The sequence below is a fragment of the Tympanuchus pallidicinctus genome, unplaced genomic scaffold (assembly GCF_026119805.1).
Source record: "Tympanuchus pallidicinctus isolate F22 unplaced genomic scaffold, pur_lepc_1.0 scaffold3, whole genome shotgun sequence".
NCBI classification, from domain to species: Eukaryota; Metazoa; Chordata; class Aves; order Galliformes; family Phasianidae; genus Tympanuchus; species Tympanuchus pallidicinctus.
Genome location: NW_026294747.1, coordinates 84756350 through 84775477, shown reverse-complemented (window position 1 = coordinate 84775477; position 19128 = coordinate 84756350). Strand labels below are relative to the sequence as shown.

General features: G+C 35.7%; 1 protein-coding gene across 1 annotated transcript in view; it reads left to right on the top strand.

Annotated features, from left to right (window-relative positions):
- The window catches only part of THSD7A (thrombospondin type 1 domain containing 7A), a 257309-nt gene extending 243906 nt beyond the window's left edge, over positions 1-13403 (top strand). Inside the window, exons 26-30 of the mRNA XM_052695414.1 lie at positions 207-302; positions 3958-4040; positions 4374-4584; positions 7875-7962; positions 9536-13403. Coding sequence (XP_052551374.1) covers positions 207-302; positions 3958-4040; positions 4374-4584; positions 7875-7962; positions 9536-9620 — 563 coding nt within the window. The 3' untranslated portion in view covers positions 9621-13403. The remainder of the gene's footprint in view (positions 1-206; positions 303-3957; positions 4041-4373; positions 4585-7874; positions 7963-9535) is intronic.
- Positions 13404-19128: the final 5725 nt, after the last annotated feature.

Sequence of the window (19128 nt, the reverse complement as noted above, 5' to 3'; positions counted from 1 at the left end):
TTGTTCAGTCCAGAAGACATCCGTTCTATTCTGTATGCATCCAGTAAGTGCAGACTTCTGTGTGTACAGTACGCCTTTCTGAGTTGCTGGGTGAAAGAAAGACACCATAAAACCCATTAACCTTAATGTACGCTGTCTACTTGCAGCTAGTGGTAGGCTGAAGTCTTTTCATTTAATCTCTTAAAAAATGAATGTCTTCTGTATAGATGGCCACTGCTATGAATACAAGTGGATGGCTAGCCCCTGGAAGGGATCTTCTCGAACTGTGTGGTGCCAAAGGTCAGATGGCTTAAATGTCACAGGTAATTGTTTTACATATACACAAAAGCCTGGAAAATAAGTGGATAATACATTTTTTTTTCCCGAAAATGGTATTAATTTTTAAAAATAATCTGATAAAAATGCTTGTTCCTGATCTATGCTGTTGTGTTGAGTCATCATGTTTTTGCAGACTGAAAACGTCAGCTCTGTTACAGAATTATATAGCATGTAACAGTAAAAGTAAAAACAAGTATTATCTTCCACATTTGATTTGCACATTTTATATTTCTACAAGCATCTATATATTTCTAAATTTCACATTTCTAGCCCTGCAGCAAATTGAACTTTTATGTATTGAAGTACAATGCAGATACAGAGGCAGAAACAGATGCAGTGCTTGACAATAACAGAGATATATACATTTTGAAAATTATAACAAATTTTAATAAATATGTTAGTATAAATTTGTTACTTTACATCAATGACATAAATTTATAGCAGGATAGTTTAATAGACAGTGATTGGATGGAGTTTCTTTTGACATAAACTAAGCTACAAAATATCTCAAATGAATGACTGAGGTGACTAAATTCCAGAAAATCTACATACATATTTTATTTGCATGAGTTTATTTATCAGAATTAGGAATTATGCAATGCACTTGTTTTTAAAAATATTTTAATATCAAGTATGGTGGTTATAAACACACCCTCAATTCCAGCTCCTGTCAGGTCAAAGGTTCTGATTCATGGTAGAATACATCATGATTGTCTGATTTGTTACTAGGAATAAATTCTTTGTATCATTTTTACAAGGTGTTGAAATAACTTTTGGTAGTACAAAGTCTCTTTTCTAAGTGTCATTTTGCAATGTAAAATTACTAAAATACATCACCTTCACATCAGATGCAACAGGGCATCTTTAAGTCACAATTTTCATTGATATAACTATATGAAATTATCCGTTAAATGTCCTAGAGAATTTTAAATTTCTCACTTTGGGAATTAAGGCTCTAAGATATTAAAAGCAAAGTATATTTATAAATCATGGTAATTCACATATAAATAATAGTTCATTCTGAATACAGCCATGTGATAAATTTCAAAACTTTGTTATGCTGGCAGATTTTTCATGATACTTTCTTGTATAAGCATAAATAAATGTAAGTGGAGCTGATTCTTCTGAAATTAAAGTTCTGTGAGTTTTACATAACTTAACGGGGCCAAGTATTTATTTTCTGATTCTAAGCTTTGTTTATTCTTCAAAACTGCTTTAAATTAAATGATAATTTGGCATTCATAAAACATGGGCATGCATGAAAACTAGGAAATAATAACAACAACTATAATAATAAATTAGTATTAATTACCTAAAGAATATTGTAACAAAGAAGCAAGACTATGGAAATCACCTATTTAATAAGGAAAAGTGATAGATCTAGATCTAGTCTATTTAGAATGCCAGAGAAATATGCATTAGCATTACTCAGTCTAGAAAAGATGGAAATTGCAAAGCAGATAACAATCTATCAGAAAGACAGATGTTAAGAGACCAAAACTGAGATGAGAATGGATGGTTATGGGGGTAAGTTAGCCTCTAAAGACTTACCTTATTAATTTAATTAAATTTCCCTAGCCATATTTATGAAATATTTGAGAATACACTCACCTCAAAGGAGAACTGCAATGTTGCATGAAAAGAGTGGGAATCTATAAGATTGAGTAATGAAATAAACTGAAAGTTAATTGAAGAAGTGCTACCTCACATACTTGTCTCTTGCAGTGCTAGGACGTTAGCATAATATATAGCATAATATAATATATATTATATAGCATAATATAATGCCTGCCTTGATAATCCAATTTAAGGAAAAACATTCCAAGACAAGCAGACAAGAGAAAGATGGGAAGTTCTCCACTTTGAACATCTTAAGTGATTATTGTCTTAATAACAGGAGCAAAAGACTACCAGAGAGAGGAGAAAATGAATCCATGCACCTTTCTAAATGCTGATAGGACCTCCATGGCAAACCAACCTAGGTTCTACATTGTATCTCTTTTAAGAAGTTGTTCTGTACGTGGTTTTAGGTTGTACTTTTCTGATTTGAAATGAAAACAAATGGAAAATTCCAGGGACTGTGATCAACTGTTCCTATGCAGTACAAAACTGTTTTTGATATATTATTTCAAAGAAAGTACTTAAATGTAATGTTCTTGAATGAACTTCTCTTCAGGAAGTATACAATTATGAAGCAGACTGTAAATTCACATTCAAAGTTTTTTTTAACATGGTTTTTATAATCTGTAGTATTGAAAATCTCGAAGTGGTAGATACACATATATGATTGATTTGAATGGAAGTTATTTAATTTGATCTAGAATCAATCCATATCTTAGATGACTGTATTTCTTTAATGCCTTCTCACTGCACATCTGGCTCTAAGATAGTACATTTAAATTCAGATATTGTTTTCGTGAGTCCTGCTCCTATTTTAAGGCCTTTGTTTATTTATTTCCTTGTACAATATTACTGTGCTGAATAGTTGTTTTTTACTTGAAGGTGTTGTTTCCTATGGGCGATGAAGCTACTGTTTCCTTCTTCAGCTTGCTTGGATGACTGATACTTTATTACATAGATTCTCACAGGCATGTGATTTATATGCTAGGATGCACAATTTTCCTTTCTGAGGGTGAGAAAAACTGATGGCAACCAGCAAGGTTTACTTTGTTCCTCATCAGCCATCCTGTTAACAATTTGATCTATATAACCACATCTAACTGCATCCGCTATGATTGTGACCAATGTCAGCTATCGGGATTTCATCATCATATCACACCAGCATAAAAATATAGTTAATTTGGGAGATGCAAGATAAGTTGTCCTGTTGCAGTATGAATGTTAAAGCATGTACTGCATGTCTTTTTGAAAGACAGAGGGAAACTCAATACATTCAAAGTGATTCTAAGTATATTTTGAAGTCAACCTGGCTGAAATGATAGTGAAAGCCTGATTGTGTATGTTGGTCCATAACAATAACTGCGCTGTAAATAAAGATGTAGCAATGAGAAATAGGGCATATAGAAAGGAAAGAAACACTGATAGCCACTTTCTATCATAGCATTCAGTATATGTTCTTCACTTCTGAAAAAGTTTTCTTAGACTAGAATGGAGTATGGCTTCATATGAGGCAAAATGATAGCGTGAGTAAAATTAACTAATGAGGAATATCCAAAAACATAAAGTGAATGAATACTTTGTTTTAAGTTTGGCAGCAAAGAGATAGATTAAAAATATGCCTTTATTTTCATAGTTTTAATATGCGTTACAAGGATGGCCCTAGAAAACCCAAATCTGTTTCTTCAAACACAACAAAATATTTAAACTTACTTATTTGTGCAAATAAAAAAAAAACAACTATTTGTGCAAAGGAAAGGAACAAAAAGTGAAAAGAAGATCACTTGCCAAATATTAGTTCTCTAAAATGTGAATGAGTGGAAATCTACATGCTATATCCTTATTGTAGCAATAAAAAATACTTGAGACAAATTATCCCTTCCCTAGCATTAAGAGTAAGAGTCTTAAATTCAGTTTAATAATAAAATGGCAATCTGTGACATACTGTAGGAAATAATGGCATCAGTATTTTCATCAGAGGAGAGGTATTACCATGTCAAAATATGATTTTCTGTCCTACAGGAGGCTGCTTAGTGATGCGCCAACCAGATGCTGACAGGTCATGTAACCCACCATGCAGCCAACCCCACGCTTACTGCAGTGAGGTATGTGCTAATCCATCAGAGCACTAAACAACCCCATGAGGGCTTTCCCACACATCTCTGCATTTCAAAGATTGTGCCAATAAATGTATTTTCAGAGGTTTTTGATCATTGTTTTGACAAAATCAACCTTGGACTATTCTCTACCTCTCAGTTAAGTGTTGAATAATCTCTGTTCATTTGCTATGATACTTCATAAAAGTATATGAAGAGGTACTCTCCAAGCTAGCACTCCTCAAAACAATCTTCTCTTCTAGTTATCCTTGTTGTTATGCTTTATAGCCCACAGAAAACTTGTTTTTCTGCTACACAGTGTAAAACACTTGTTCCCTACAGACTAGAACATGCAGTTGCGAAGATGGATACACTGAAGTTATGTCCTCTGATGGCACACTTGAACAGTGCACTCTCATCCCAGTGGTGGTGATTCCCACCATGGAGGACAAAAAGGGAGATGTGAAAACCAGTCGAGCTGTGAACCCCACCCAGCCCTCCACTAACCAGTCAGGACGAGGAAGGACCTGGTTTCTACAGCCTTTTGGTCCAGGTGAAGTCATGCAATGAGCAGTTCATTATGCTAACTACTTCTTGCAGGGCCTGGCATTCACATATTTGTGATGACAGGGAAAAAATAATCCTTAAGTGCTCATTTAAGAAGACAAACACCTGACTGAAAGCAGAGAAAGGGACAATAGTAAACTGCTGCCATTTTCTGCTGCATATCTAATGACATTTTGCATTCCAAAAGGCTTCTTTTAATTCATGATACTTGTTAAAATTCGCAGAAGCTATTCAAAATGTGACTTCAGAAGGGCATTAATAGCAAAGGTGCAAGCCAGGATGTTAGATTATGCCACCATAATTGATAATGCTACTGAGAAAGATGTGAGCAGGTGGCACAGAGATCTGTAAAGGATAAGTATTGCTTGAAGTTTACAGCCATGGCATGAATCATGGAGAAACAATCAGTATAGATACGGCATCTTTTTCTTTCATATCTAAACTACTTCATGTTAGGCAAGAGCTAACAATAATATTTAGCATAAATATGGTTTAAATCATTAGGAAATGTTTGACCATGTTCTTTAGAGCAGAACAAGCACTCAAGTTGTAAGAAATATGCTCAGAGTTATGCCATTAAAAATCTTTCATAAAGTCTATCATGTAATCAGATTGTCTGATACTATCACTGATACAAATAAAAGTTTCAGTGACAAAATCCTTTCAAAGAAAGAGATTTTATTCTTGTCAAAAATGCCAATTATATAGAGAACAATTAACTATTTTCTTGTCTTTTAATCACATAGAGCTAAATATTTTTACACGCTTGTGTCTTAGTGTTTATTTCTAAGGTTTCCATGAAAGTTTTAAATCTGAAGATTGAAAGCAGTATCTTTACTTGCATAAAAACTGAAACAATGCAAATTGAGAACAGCAGTACTTAAAATAAACAGATTAAATCAGATTTGGGTTATAAATACTTTAGTTAGATCTGATTAATTCTAGTAGTATTGACTGTTATTTGTGCTTTGATTCTATACATGATACTTCCAAGAGAATGGTCTTTACTCCAATTAGTTATTTCTTTAATCCACAATAAAAATAATTTTAAAAAAGAAATTAAGATTTCCTGGTCCTCTTTAAAAAAAAACAAAACAAAACAAAAAAAACCCACAACATTTTAACAAATATGCTGTTTTTAATTCACTCTATTTCCACATTAAAATGCCGTAGGGTGTGTTGTAGCAGTCACAGTGCTGACGATAAGCAGGTACCAGGTAGTTGCATTGAACTTTATAGAACACAGATGCTCATGTGAGTTCAGACATATTTTTTGGAACAAGAAATAGATCAGAGATTTCATGAAACCTCATGAATGTTCCAGTAATTCCTGGTTTGACTAAATAAGGCAGTTCAGTTTAGATAAAAACAATGATACTCAATTGAATTAATACTTGATTTATGATTGATTGTTTTCATTCCATGATTAGCTAACATCTAGAAAGGTTTGATTTACTCTGCTATAATCATTTCTTTCAATACCGTTTCCAAGCCTAGGTGTAAAGTAATTCTTCAGCAATCTTCAACAGACTATACTACAGTTCCAGAAAGGAAAGTTTTTATCCTCACAGCTGTCTTTGCTGATTTATCTTGCCAAATAGATGCCATTATCTCATACACAAGAAATAATCTGTCCAAGGGAATTCAGAGTGCCTGTATGAGATGCGATGTCCATGTTTTCATAATATAAATGACCTTATTAACACAGTTCCCCATTCTGGCAAAAAATACATAAATCCATACACAAGATAATGCCTGTCTTTTCTTCAAGGAGATAATATTATTTTAAAACAAGCAAACCCGTAACAACCCCAAACCTGTTACATTTATCAGTGGAAATAAACCAAAGGAAGAAAATTATCTGTATATTAATAACAAAATCTGAATTATTCTCATACCTGCTATCATATCTTTGGATATGTTCAATTTACTTACAACTGACCAATTATTTCCCTTATATTGGTTACTATCAGTTATAATGTCATTATGCACATTAATTTAGTGAAGCAAAAATGTTTTATATTAATGTTATTCGAGTTGTTCATGACTATAACACCTTGCAGAAAGAGTAAAATTAACTGCATACCAATAGCAATGGTTACTCTGAATTAGAATAAATTCAGCATGCTTTCTGTTCTTATCAGAAGTTGGAAAAACATCGGCTGCATTGGTTATGCCTTATGCCTCTACAAAAGCATCAGAAAGCAATACGTATTTTGTCCAAAAAAGATCAGATATGTTTACTTACCATAATATTGAAAATATATGCAAGGCTTCATTGAAGAACAATTTTGCCACTCATAAATGAAATAATTCAACTTTTCAATGGAATTTTTTTTTGACAAGGCAGTAGGCCCCCTGTAAAAGAATGTTTTCAACAAGCAGTTTAGAAATGTGTAAACTGAGTCATAAAAAAATAGCAAATCCAACAACATTCACTGACCTTATGTTGCAACGTACTCATTTAGGGATCAGAGTAAAACCCCCAAAAGTCACATCACTCTTCCTTGGTTTTGCTAGGATAAGCAAGTGCGTCCAGAATTGAGACAAAAAAGGAGAGTGGGATGTATCCATCAGACTGCAGGGATATCGCATCCAAAATATGAACTGCACAGGCTGGACATAAGTACAGGTCTTATTAGCAACAGGCTATTGCTCTATCCCTGAGCATGAGTTGTTGTTTTTTTTTGGTGTTTTGTTTTGTTTTGTTTTGTTTGTGTTTTTTTTTTTTTTGATTTATTCTGTGAGAAGTGGTTTTTCTAACAACAAAACTTGTGTATGATATGAGATGAAATTAAAATGTATTAACTACTTTTTGCAGTAGTTAAAGTTACGTATCTGTATCTAAAGTTTTAATGAGGTAGAACATGTTAAATTTATTTAAAAATGGAAAATTAAATAGCAATGAGAATGAAAATAGTAGATTGAATTCCCAGAGGTAGACTAGAAAGTGATTCTGCCTTTCTATCCTGCTGATGGGGTTTCCCCTTAGCGATGGGCCTAGGGTCTGAGCACCCTGGGGCTCTAACTTGCTGCCTTGCTATTTTTGACCTGTGTCTCAGCATCATTCAGACTACTGGACTTTAGCTGAAAAGCAGAACAAAAGAGCACAGAGGAGATATCACTCAGTTGTTTAACAGTATTTTTTCTTATTAAGCTGTAATTGCTTGTGAATACATTTATTTTGGATTATAAAGAGTATTTCTATACCATATCAGAACTAGTAATTCATCAAGACTAACTGAAACACTACTGACTAACATTCGTTCCTTTTAGATGGGAGGCTGAAGACCTGGGTTTATGGTGTAGCTGCTGGTGCATTTGTTTTACTCATCTTTATTGTTTCTATGATCTATCTAGCCTGGTGAGTTTTTTAATTATTTACCAACAAGCAGTCCCTTGCAGACTGTAATAATGCAAACATTTATATTTGCAGCTTTAGGAGCTGCAAATACTTCTTCTATAAACTGTAATGTATAAATTTCTATGTACTTTCATCCAAGCTGAGGTTCATGGGCTCCGTTTGTAGCCCCGATGATAGATAAACTGATAGACTGTCTTGAGATCAGGAGAACTTATTGCAAATATGGCATATCTTAGTGGATAGTTTATTTTCACTTATCTCTGTTGAGAATAACTGTACTCTGTCCATGGTGATTTCATTGCAGCTATATCACAAAACGCAAAGAGAAGTATCAAAAAGGAAACTTAATTGTCAGGCAAGTCTGATTTGATATTTGGTGGGATATAGAGAAATACAACTAAAATAAGGCTGGAGGTTTTCTCATGTGTTTTCATAAATGATACATTTGAAAATATTACTGCATGAAAAAAGAGAAGATTTTTGCAAAAGCGAGTAATTTTTGAGAATGTTCTCCCTGAAATTAATTGGATTCTGCTTGGAATTTCTGATCCAGAGGATTGTGAAGGTAGAAGATGAGGGAAGTATGGTCTTAGTCATCAAGATCTTGGCTGTACTGCATAAGTTAACATTTGGGTGGCTTCTGGATTTATTTTTAAGTAAACTTTCTCCAAAATCTCACTTATGTGTAGGTAAGAAAGAAAATATTTTCTGAAAGAAAGAAAATCCGTAAGCTTTTAACTTCACTGCACATTCTTTAGATTGTGGCCACTGAAAGCACCCGTAACAACTGTTTTGGGAACGAAGATTTTGGTTTGGGCAGGCTGATTGACATATCCTATAAATATCCAGTAAAAGTTTATTGGACAACAGAATGCAGGGGCTGATTTATATAAATGCTTATAATATACTCTAACAGAAGGCAAGAACTAAGGCTCATATATTTTAGTTAAAGATAAAATACATAAACATACATTTTTATTTGGCTTAAACATTTTTAAAACTATAGCAAATGGATTGGAAATATTGCTGGATTAAAATTTATGTCAAGTATAGATAGAAAATTTTTATGACTAGCAACCACATCCATGATATTTAAGACTGGTTTGATTTTAACAAGTGGAATTAACTTTAGTTACTCTGGAAAGTATGAGATAAAGCTAATCACAAGATGGAACATTAAGGTGGAAATCCCTGATATGTCAAGAGAAGATTTCAGTCACATAATTTAAAAGAACTGGATGGGTTGCTCCATTGATACACAATCAAATATTGCACTGTAGCTTATGGGCTTTTCTGAAAAATGACTGATCTTGTATGATTATGTGCCAAAAATTTTATCAAGTCATGTCAGTACCGTAACAGCCTGTTTCTGAATAACTGAACTTTGAATTAGGTTTTGCTTTGGGTTGATAGTGATAATTAATGAACCACATGAAGGTTTTGAGTGTATAGCTTTTACAAATGATCAAATGTGTTGTCTTATTACAACACAATCATCTTTCATTTAAGAATGAAATCCATCGTTGCTGTTATCAGTTTCTTGTTCTATTTACAAATTATCTTATTGTTTCAGCAAAAAGCCAAAGAAGCCCCAGAGAAGGCAGAACAACCGGCTGAAACCTTTAACCTTGGCTTATGATGGAGATGCAGATATGTAAAATATACTCACGGTGACAAATGGAGTCTTAATTATTGGATTGAAATCAGAAGGTATCCAAAGCCACAGGGATTTTATATGGAGTGGATTTGACTGTTTTGACTTTCTTTTTTGTAACTGCACTGTAGATAAAGATGGATGGATTTCATAATGCCTATGGATATTCAAGGCATTACTGCTTTACTTTAGACCATCAACACTGAGAAATCTAGCAGAATCAATTTAATAGACACTACAATGGGAGATATTTGTGGTCTTTCCTCAATCTTACAAGCTATAAGCACCACTTCTGTCTCCAGAATACTGTAACTGATATTGTATTAACAGTTGAAAGCCCCTGCAACATTAACCAAGCATAATCAGTACGCATGAAGAGTTTGTACCAAGAGTTTGTATGACTCTTTTCAAGCAGAGCGCATATACTCAGTTGAAGAATATGTATTACTCTATCACATTATATACTTGTTAAAGAGCAATTTAGTGCTTATTACATTAACTTTTAACTGAGATTAACCCATGAGCAAGTTCAGCAGTTTGGCAGTTGATGACAACTTGTGTTAACCTGCATTTCAGAGGGCAATGACTCACTTGCAAAATTCTGCCCTGTTATCACTCCAAAATATAAAGGCCTCCTATACACATCCAGAAAGGAGGCATTCTCAGATTCAATATTTTCTAGCGGTTGCTGTCTGGAAAAAGAATACCCACTGTAAATGTTACAATACATTTCTACTTTCTCTAACTCAAACTGTTGCCTGCATCTTTTTGCTACATGTAAGGCAATTTTTTGCACTATATTAGTGCAGCATGATATGCACTTAACTAGTATTGCCATAGTAACCGCCTCTTTTCAGAAAGATGATGATGTATCTTGTGCAAGGAGTGTCAAGTAGACAGGTCTTGAATCCTGAAGAGAGTAGCGTTCGGTTTGGACTGCGACTGGATGGAATCGGCTAACAACATGTACTGTACGCACCGATCCTCGTCACAGTGGCCATTTGTGGTCTATATCATGGCAGTAATACAAGTGTCTAGTTTCTTGCCCCATCTACCTATACAAGTATAGATTGTCCTGCTGGTTTCTAATTGTACTTTGAAGGCTGTTTATGACTAGATTTTTTATATTTGTTAACTTTGTTAGAAAAAAAAGAAAAGAGAAAGAAAAGCGTTTGCCCTCTAATCTTGAGTGATATTGTCTACAAAGGTATTCTGATTGTTTGTTAGCTAAAAGAAAAAGGTTTTGCTTTTTTCTTTTTTTTCCTTCTACTAGTGAGAGCATTTTCACTGTTGCTGACTGCAATATTCAGAGCCCTTTTTATCTTTTCTAATTAGGATAGTTGGATAGACTCTTTTAATTATTCATTTAAACTCTTGAGTGTACTGGCAAGTAAACAATAATTGTTCTGCCATTTTAATTGTCATAACTTTTTAAAGAATTCTGGCAGTATGAAAGCTCACTGTTAACCTCTTCCATACTTATGGCTTTTCAGTGTTACGCTTCTGACATCGAGCTCGTTGGCTTGCCACTGTATCTATACACATTCATGACCTGAGAAGGGTAATACTCATAAAATAGCTTCTATGTATAGTCTGAAGCAAACATATAACTGATTGTGCCACTACTAAGCAATACAATTACAAAATGTTATCAGGCAACCTGTCAAAAATAATTGTTCTACAAAGCTCAGTATTAGGTTCTCAGGTCTTTTTTATAACCTAAACCATTTCTGCCTATTCATCATACTATTTACTCAAGAAGCACCCATTTTTGCACGTTGAATAAAATTGTAGCTTTGCAAATTTTGGCCCAGATTCACTGAAATCAGTGACAGCTCTCAGTGACATCAGTCCTTAAATATACCTATCTTTGTAGGTATTTTAAAACAGTTCTTGGAACCAATGTGCATTTTGTGCAATCCAAGTAAAAATGATCCAACTTTTAGCTATATTAAATTACCAATGTGGAATTACTGCATTAAAAAAAAAAAAGAAAAGAAAGATCTTACTGCCACTGCATAAGTATTCCTCTTAATGGGAATGGTAAGCAGAGAGGAACTACAGTAACAATCTTTTTGTACATGTTTATTTTCTCATTTTATACCTTGATCCACAGCTGGTGAAGTGCCATGGCCCCCTACCTCAGTAGTAGTTCATTCATACATGTATTGCAGAACTAGGGGCTTCGGTCTTGCATTTCTGTGTGAATATCCATAGGAAGGAAGGAAGGGAGGAAGACCACCAAATCTCAATGTATTTAATTGGTTGTAACTAACTGTAATTAAGTCAGAATTCTTGAGTAAGAAGCAAGAAAAACCTAATTGATTTTCCTATCTTATTAAGCATAAAAAAATTAAACGAAAAAGTTACAAAGTTTTGAAGAACAGTAAATATGTGGAAACATGAAGCTTGATCATGATTTTTGTACTTTAAAAAGTCTGATTCTGTGTTACCAAATTGTATTGGACCGATAGGCAATTGAGGGAACAGGGCTTTTTTCAATGGTAATGGTCATCTTTATTTAATGTACTGGCTGGTCATAGCAGGAGCTGTTGCCTAGTTCTTACCTTGAAGATTTGTATTCCCTAAATCTAAGAAGTTAATAACGTGAAGCTAAAGGTATGCCATCTCCTGTTTCTTACCATAAAGTATTTACAATTGAAGAAAGGGAGATTGTTTATTTAAGTATGTTTGACCTTTGCAATCCATGCAAGTATTTTAGTATGTTAATACATGTTTTCTTGCTTCAGTGAATTTTGCTGATGCACATCTGCATCATATTAGTGCTGCATTTAAAATCCAGAGTGCATTTTTTATTTTTATTTTTTACAAAGTGCACAGAAATATGAAGCCAAAATGGCTTCCCTCTTTATCAAGAAAAAAAAAAAAAATTAGTCTATAAGGAGGACTGAAATGTTATGTTAAGCTAAATGTTGCAAAGGTGACTAAGCCCTTTAGCATTGAAACAGAAATAATAAGTGAATTATCAGTATAGAATGAAAAGCAATTTGCTTTAAAAATCAGAGTGGTTCTACAAATCCAGTGCCTAAAGCAGCCACTACTGTATATTGTTAGATTGTGAAAGTAAAGTGATCAAATAAGCCGTTCAGAAAATAGCAAAGTAGACATTTTCCTGTTGATGTGGTGGTTTGTGTTTTCCTTTTTAAACCTGTAGTTTCTAGATTGCTGTGTCTGCTTTGAGTCCTGGACTAGTTCCTTTTTGAATCTTTGTTGCGACTGCACAAGCTTGTTTATATTTAGTATAAAGCATCCATTTTGAAACTCCCTTTCTCCTGCCAAAATGTAATAAAGTTTGTTTTCCAATATTTTACAATCTGAAGAGACCAATTTAAAAACTCTGTGTATAAATCACTGTAAAATATTCCTTGAATTAAATGGAAATTGTCTTTTAACCTTTATGTAAATTGTGCTCACCCAAAGTTAAGAGTTTATTTTGCCTAACTTAATTTACTTGAATATTTATTTTGTAGAACAAGGAGGCAGCTGTGTCTGAGGAATGTTTACCTTTCTTTTTTTTTTTTTTTTTTTTTTTTGTTAATGTTAATTTGTAAATTGTGTAATGCATTTTTATTTTTTAAATTATGTATATTTCTTTTTTAAAAAGCACAAAATGTTTACCTTCAACTACTGCAAATTTGTGTATATTGTCACAAAGCTTTATTCAGTTAATACAGATGACATGAAAATGTAACAAGTCTTATGTTTTCATTTGGGTTATTTTTAAATAACTGATGTATTGCTGACAATAAATGTAAACACAAAATCATTTCATGTCTTTTTCTAACTGATAAAGTATAGTCTTCTGCTATAGAGCCACAATAAAAACCAGGTCCCTGAAGTATGAACACTCTTTAAATAGTCTCTCTCTCTTTTTTTTTTTTTTTTTTTTTTTTTTGTAAGAAATTAGTACACATATTTTTAAATATTCTCTTAAAAAATAAAGAAAAATACTTTCTAACATACAGTTAAAATCTGTTCTTGCAGTCTTGTTGACATAAGAGTTTACAATGCATATTTACTTGATCGATAAATATCCAATAAATCATTTGTATTTTAAATTTTCTTACCTTATTGCCATTTTTAGGTCTGGAAAAACAACCTGTGTGTGGAGGATGAAGGGTGAATCTAGATTTCACTGAAGACAACTATTCATTTCAGTTAATATGAATTTGTCCCTGTCCCTACAAGAAAAAGAATAGATAACAAAATCCCCCTCCCCCAACTGAACAAACACGTTCAGTGCTCTCAATAAATTCGTCACTTATCTCCCAGTGTTGAATAGCCAGTATCAAATTCTAACTTTTTTTTTTTTTTCTACAATCAGGATTTTGTGGCTTATTAACTAGGAAAAAAAAAGTGAAATCAGTTTTCTCATAACTGTTCAAATTCTGTCTCTATGTTCTCCAAATTATTTTTTGTCATGTAAATTTCTGCAGCATATATTTACATGCCAGTCCAATTTTATTAATTACCTCTCCAGTAATCCTTCACTGTTTACCCTAAACAAGTTTTAACCCAACTTAGAGAGCACGCGACTCTGATTTTAGAGGAATTTCAGGATTTTCAGAAGTTCCTCTTGTATACATTATTTTCTCTTGCTGGAATCTACAGTAAAATAGAAATGTTAATCTTGTTTTTCCAGATGCAATTTAATTGTTGAAGATTTTAGATAATGAAAAGTTGTTCAACCCAGTACAGGCAGAATTTTACAACCAAGTTAGAAAGATACTTGGAAGAACAAAAGTAAAATTCTTATTTCAAGTCTGTGGTAGAGAATTACCTACTGCACTAAGAAAATAATAAATTCTTCATATTCAGTAAAGAAAACTTCTGGGATAATTTTGGCAATTTGTTGCAAGACTTTAGAGTAGTGGCTTAAATATTTATTTAAAAATACTAGAAGAATATAATTTTCATTATACAAGTATAATGAAAGGAGGTGAATTCAGAGCTAAATCAGGAAACTTAGATAGACACTGCGCATCTTTTAGCCTTCTACTAATATGAAGATCTATGGTAATGATTCTAGGAATTTGTCCTGCTGAAATAGGACTGAGCTGAGGCAGACATTTGGGATCTGTTTGGCATCATTAATAATAATTTGGTTAAGTAAAATATTATTTCTGCATCTTCTGGCTGTTTGCTTTGACACATCAAAGCTGAAATGAGTATCCAAATAGCAACTAGTGAACAGACAGATGAATGAACAGCTTGAATTTTGTGAGCAGGAGGAGAAGGGCTTGTGTTTGCCTTTGTCTTTGCATAACTATTTATGGTTTAGCAGAGAGAGCATTTGATTTATTTTGCTTTCCTTCATTTGGGTAGTATATCTGGCCATGCAGAGTGTTGTTCTCTGGCGACATGCTGGTGAAGAATCTCCTATATGCCCACAGAAACTTGCGGTTTTCCTGTGTCTCGGTTTGATCTAAAAGATGAGAGGCATATTGTGAGGCAAATCTTTGGCTATATTTGGCAGATTTCTAGTGTTCTTAGTTTTTGTCCTATTGTACTCTGCTGTCTGGCAACTCTGCACTGGGAGATGGTTTAGTTTCACAAGAGCACTGCGGTCTGTGAGTGGCATGGCATTAACAGTGGTCTACTGCTACCCAAGCATGGCTATACTTCAAGCTTACCCTGTCAGTCTCGTGTGTGAGGCATTTCTGTTATTAATACTCTGAGCTGCCTTGACAAGTTGATACTGTTAGATGCTGCCTCCTCCTGCTTGGCCCTGCTGGGGATGTTGTGGTTAAGGACCTAAAGGCATCAGAAGTTTCTAGTGAGCAACATGCCTAACCATGCAAACCTCTATCACAAAGGCTGGAAGCAAGGCAGCTGTATACATTTTTCTTTTACTGTGGAACTCAGAACAGGACACAGTACTCCAGATATGGCCTCAACAGGTCAGCGTAGAAGGGGGAGAATCACCTCTCTTGACCTTCTTTTTGATGCATCTCAGGTCATTCCTATTCTTGCCAAAGTAAATTGGAGCTAGAATTCCTGAAATTGCTTTAATAATTTCACTTGAGATGTACTCTCAGAATAATTTTTTGGCCTCCAAATGGAGTATGCATTGCTTCCACATTAACAATACAATTTACTTTGGAGCATAAAAGCAAGAACTCAGCAGTGAGTGCTCTTATATCTAAGGACTCTCAATCACTCTGCCTTTTCTTTCTGAGCATAGCTCTCTGTGAGATTCCTGAGCACAGGACTGCTTAGAGTAGATTGCAAGGAGTACATGGCACTTACCCTTTCATGGTCTTGGCAGATGTTTGTCATGGGTCCAGCATGGAGTCTGTGCGCTATGATACTGACTTTTCATTACTTCCTAAAAATCTCAGCTGTCCTGGCTTTTGCTGATGAATGGTGAATGTTTCTGGCATTCATCATTTAACAATAGTTAATGCTTTCCTGCTGGATATTTGAATGTCCATATTTAGTACAATTTCTTTTCACATATCTTGAAATGGCTCTTGCAGCTGTCCCTGAAGTGGTTTGCCATCTGTGAGTTGCTGTATTTTTCATAATCCTCATCTCAGTAGGGGTTTTTAACAGTGAAATGTATAAATTTCCTGTTAGAAAAAGTAGGATCTTTTTTTTTCTGTGGAAAGTATTTCAGAATGTGCTTCTGAATGCTTCAGAATGCACAAATGCTAGTGACAGATTTGTCAGTCTGACTGCTTGTCAGCCGTTTTAGTGGTGGTATCCATTACCTTTCCTTAATCATATGGTGACAGTGACCAGTGTTAGAACTGTCTTAGCAAACTTCTCAGATATATTTCCCATTCATACCACAGAAATTACTTACAATTACATTAATTTCAAACTAACCACCTCAGCCGTGAAGTTCAAATTAGATTTATGGCAGCCTTATATTTGCAGTCATCAGTTGTGGGCATATGGGGTAAACACTGACATGTAGTGTGGGTAAGAAAAAAAGCCCTTCACTTTGTCACTGTAATGAAACTAAAATATAGTTATATGATCGTAATCCATGATATTGTTTACTTCTGTTTTCTATAGTCAAAGAAGTAATATTTTAAACTGTTCAGTGTTGAGTCTGTTTAGTTATTATTATGTGTTAATGCATTCACAACTCCATTCACTTCTGGATACCAACTTTTCAAAAGAGATAGGCAAGGAAGGAAAGGTGATGGTGTAGCCCTCTATGTTAAGAAAGAATGTGAATGTATGGAAATTAATGATGGTATTGAGGGTGATGATGATGATAGGGTTGAGAGCTTATGAGTCAGAATAAAAGCGAAGGCCAATAAGACTAATATTATAGTGGGAGTCTGCTGTAGGCTACCCATTCAGAATGAAGAGGTGGACAAGACACTTTATAGACAGTTGGGTGAGGTCTCAAGGTCTCTCCCCTCTTGTTCTTGTGGCGGACTTCAACTTCTCAGACATCTTCTGGATTTATAATTCAGCAGATAAGGAACAGTCCCAGAGGTTCCTAGAGTGTGTGGAAGATAACTTCCTGACATAGCCGGTGAAGGAGCCAATGAGGGTAAGCAAAATTGTGAAGCTGCTGTTTGTTAACAGAGAAGGTCTTGTGGGGAATGTAAAGCCTGCAGGATTGTCTGGAGTGTAGTGATCATTAGATTTCTCAATCCTTGTTGAACCATGGAGGGGGAGTCAGCAGAACTGCCATGTTGGACTTCCAGAGGACAGACTTTAACCACTTTAGGACCATGGTTGAGAGGGTCCCTTGGGAGGTAGTTTTGGAGAGAATGAGAGCCCAGGAAGGCTTTAAGGAAGTTATTTTAGAGGTGCAGGAGCTGACCATCCCCAAGTCACGGAAGACGAGCCAACGGACAAGGAGTCTAGACTGGCTGAACAGTGATCTTTGGCTGGAACTCAAGAACAAAAGGAAAGTTTATGGTCTGGAAGAGTGGGCAAGCTACTTATAATGATTGCAGGTACATAGTGAAGCTGTGCAGGGAGAAAATTAGAAAAGCCAAAGCCCAGCTAGAACTGAACTTGGCCACAAAGGTAAAGGACAACAATAAATATTTTTAAAAATACATCAACAGGAAGAGAAGGGCTAGGGAGAATCTCCATTTCTTATTGGATGCTGAGGGCCACTTGGTGACCAAGGATCAGGATAAGGCTGAGGTACTTAATGCCTTCTCTGCCTCAGTCTTTAATAGTAAGACTTGTTACTCCCTGGGAACGTGGTTCCCTGCGCTGGTAGATAGGGATGGGGAACAGAACAGGCCCTGCATAATCCACAGTGAGATGGTTTTTGCACCTGCTCTGAAAGCTGGATATTCACAAGTCCATGGGGCCAGATGGATTGCATTGTAAAGTGCTGAGCTGTAAGAGGTCCAGGAGGCTCCTGGAATCCATTGATGATAATTTTCTGGTCTAGGAATTGGACAGACAGACCAGAGGTGAAGAGTTTCTGGACCTGCTGCTCACCAATGCAGAGGAGATCATTAAAGGAGTTAAGCTTGGAGGCTGCCTGGCCTGCAATGATCACGCCCTGGTCGAGTTCATGATCTCGACGGATGTGGGCCTGGTGAAGAGTGGCGTCAGGACCCTGAACTTTGGAAGAGTGAACTTTAAGCTGTTCAATGGACTGTTGCCCAATATCCCCTGGGAAGCATTCTTTAAGAACAAAGATGTTGAGCAGAGCTGACTACTCTTCAAGGATGCCTTCCTGAGAGCACAAGAACTCTCCGTCCCTCTGAATAAGAAAGCGGGCAGAGGAAGTAGGAAACCGGTATGGCTCGGCAAGGACCTGCTGGGCATGCTGAGGGTAAAGAAAGGTGCGTACAAGTGCTGGAAACAAGGGTGTGTCACCTGGGAAGAATACAGGGATGCTGTCCAGACTTGCAGATGTGGAATCAGGAAAGCCAAGGCACAGGCAGAACTGAACTTGGCAAGGGATATGAAAAACAATAGGAAGACGTTCTACAAGTACATTGGCCAGAAGAGACAGGCCAAAGTGAGAGTACCTCCTTTGCTAAATGTATGAATGAATGAATTCTTTGCCTTGATCTTCACTGGCAGCCAGGATTCCAGTATTTCTCATGTCCCTGAGCCATGCATCCCTAAACCTCTAGGTGGGGACTAGGGCGGAAATCCCCCTAATGTAAGGGCAGAGCAAGTCTGAGACCACCTCATGAGACTGAATGTGTACAAGTCTATGGGGTTGTATGGCATGCATCCCAAGGTACTGAAGGAGCTGGCTGAAGTGGTTGCTGAGCCACTCTCCATCATATTTGAAAAGTCGTGGCTGTCAGGTGAGGTCCCGGATGACTGGAGGAAGGGTGACATCACTCCCATTTACAAGAAAGGGAGAAAGAAGGACCCGGGGAACTACAGGCCAGTGAGTCTCACCTCTGTGCCTGGGAAGATCATGGAACAGATCCTCCTGGATGATATGCTTGAACACATGAGGATAGGGCGTGTGATCTGAGACAGCCAGCATGGCTTCACCAGGGGAAGGTCATGCTTGACCAATCTGGGGGCCTTCTATG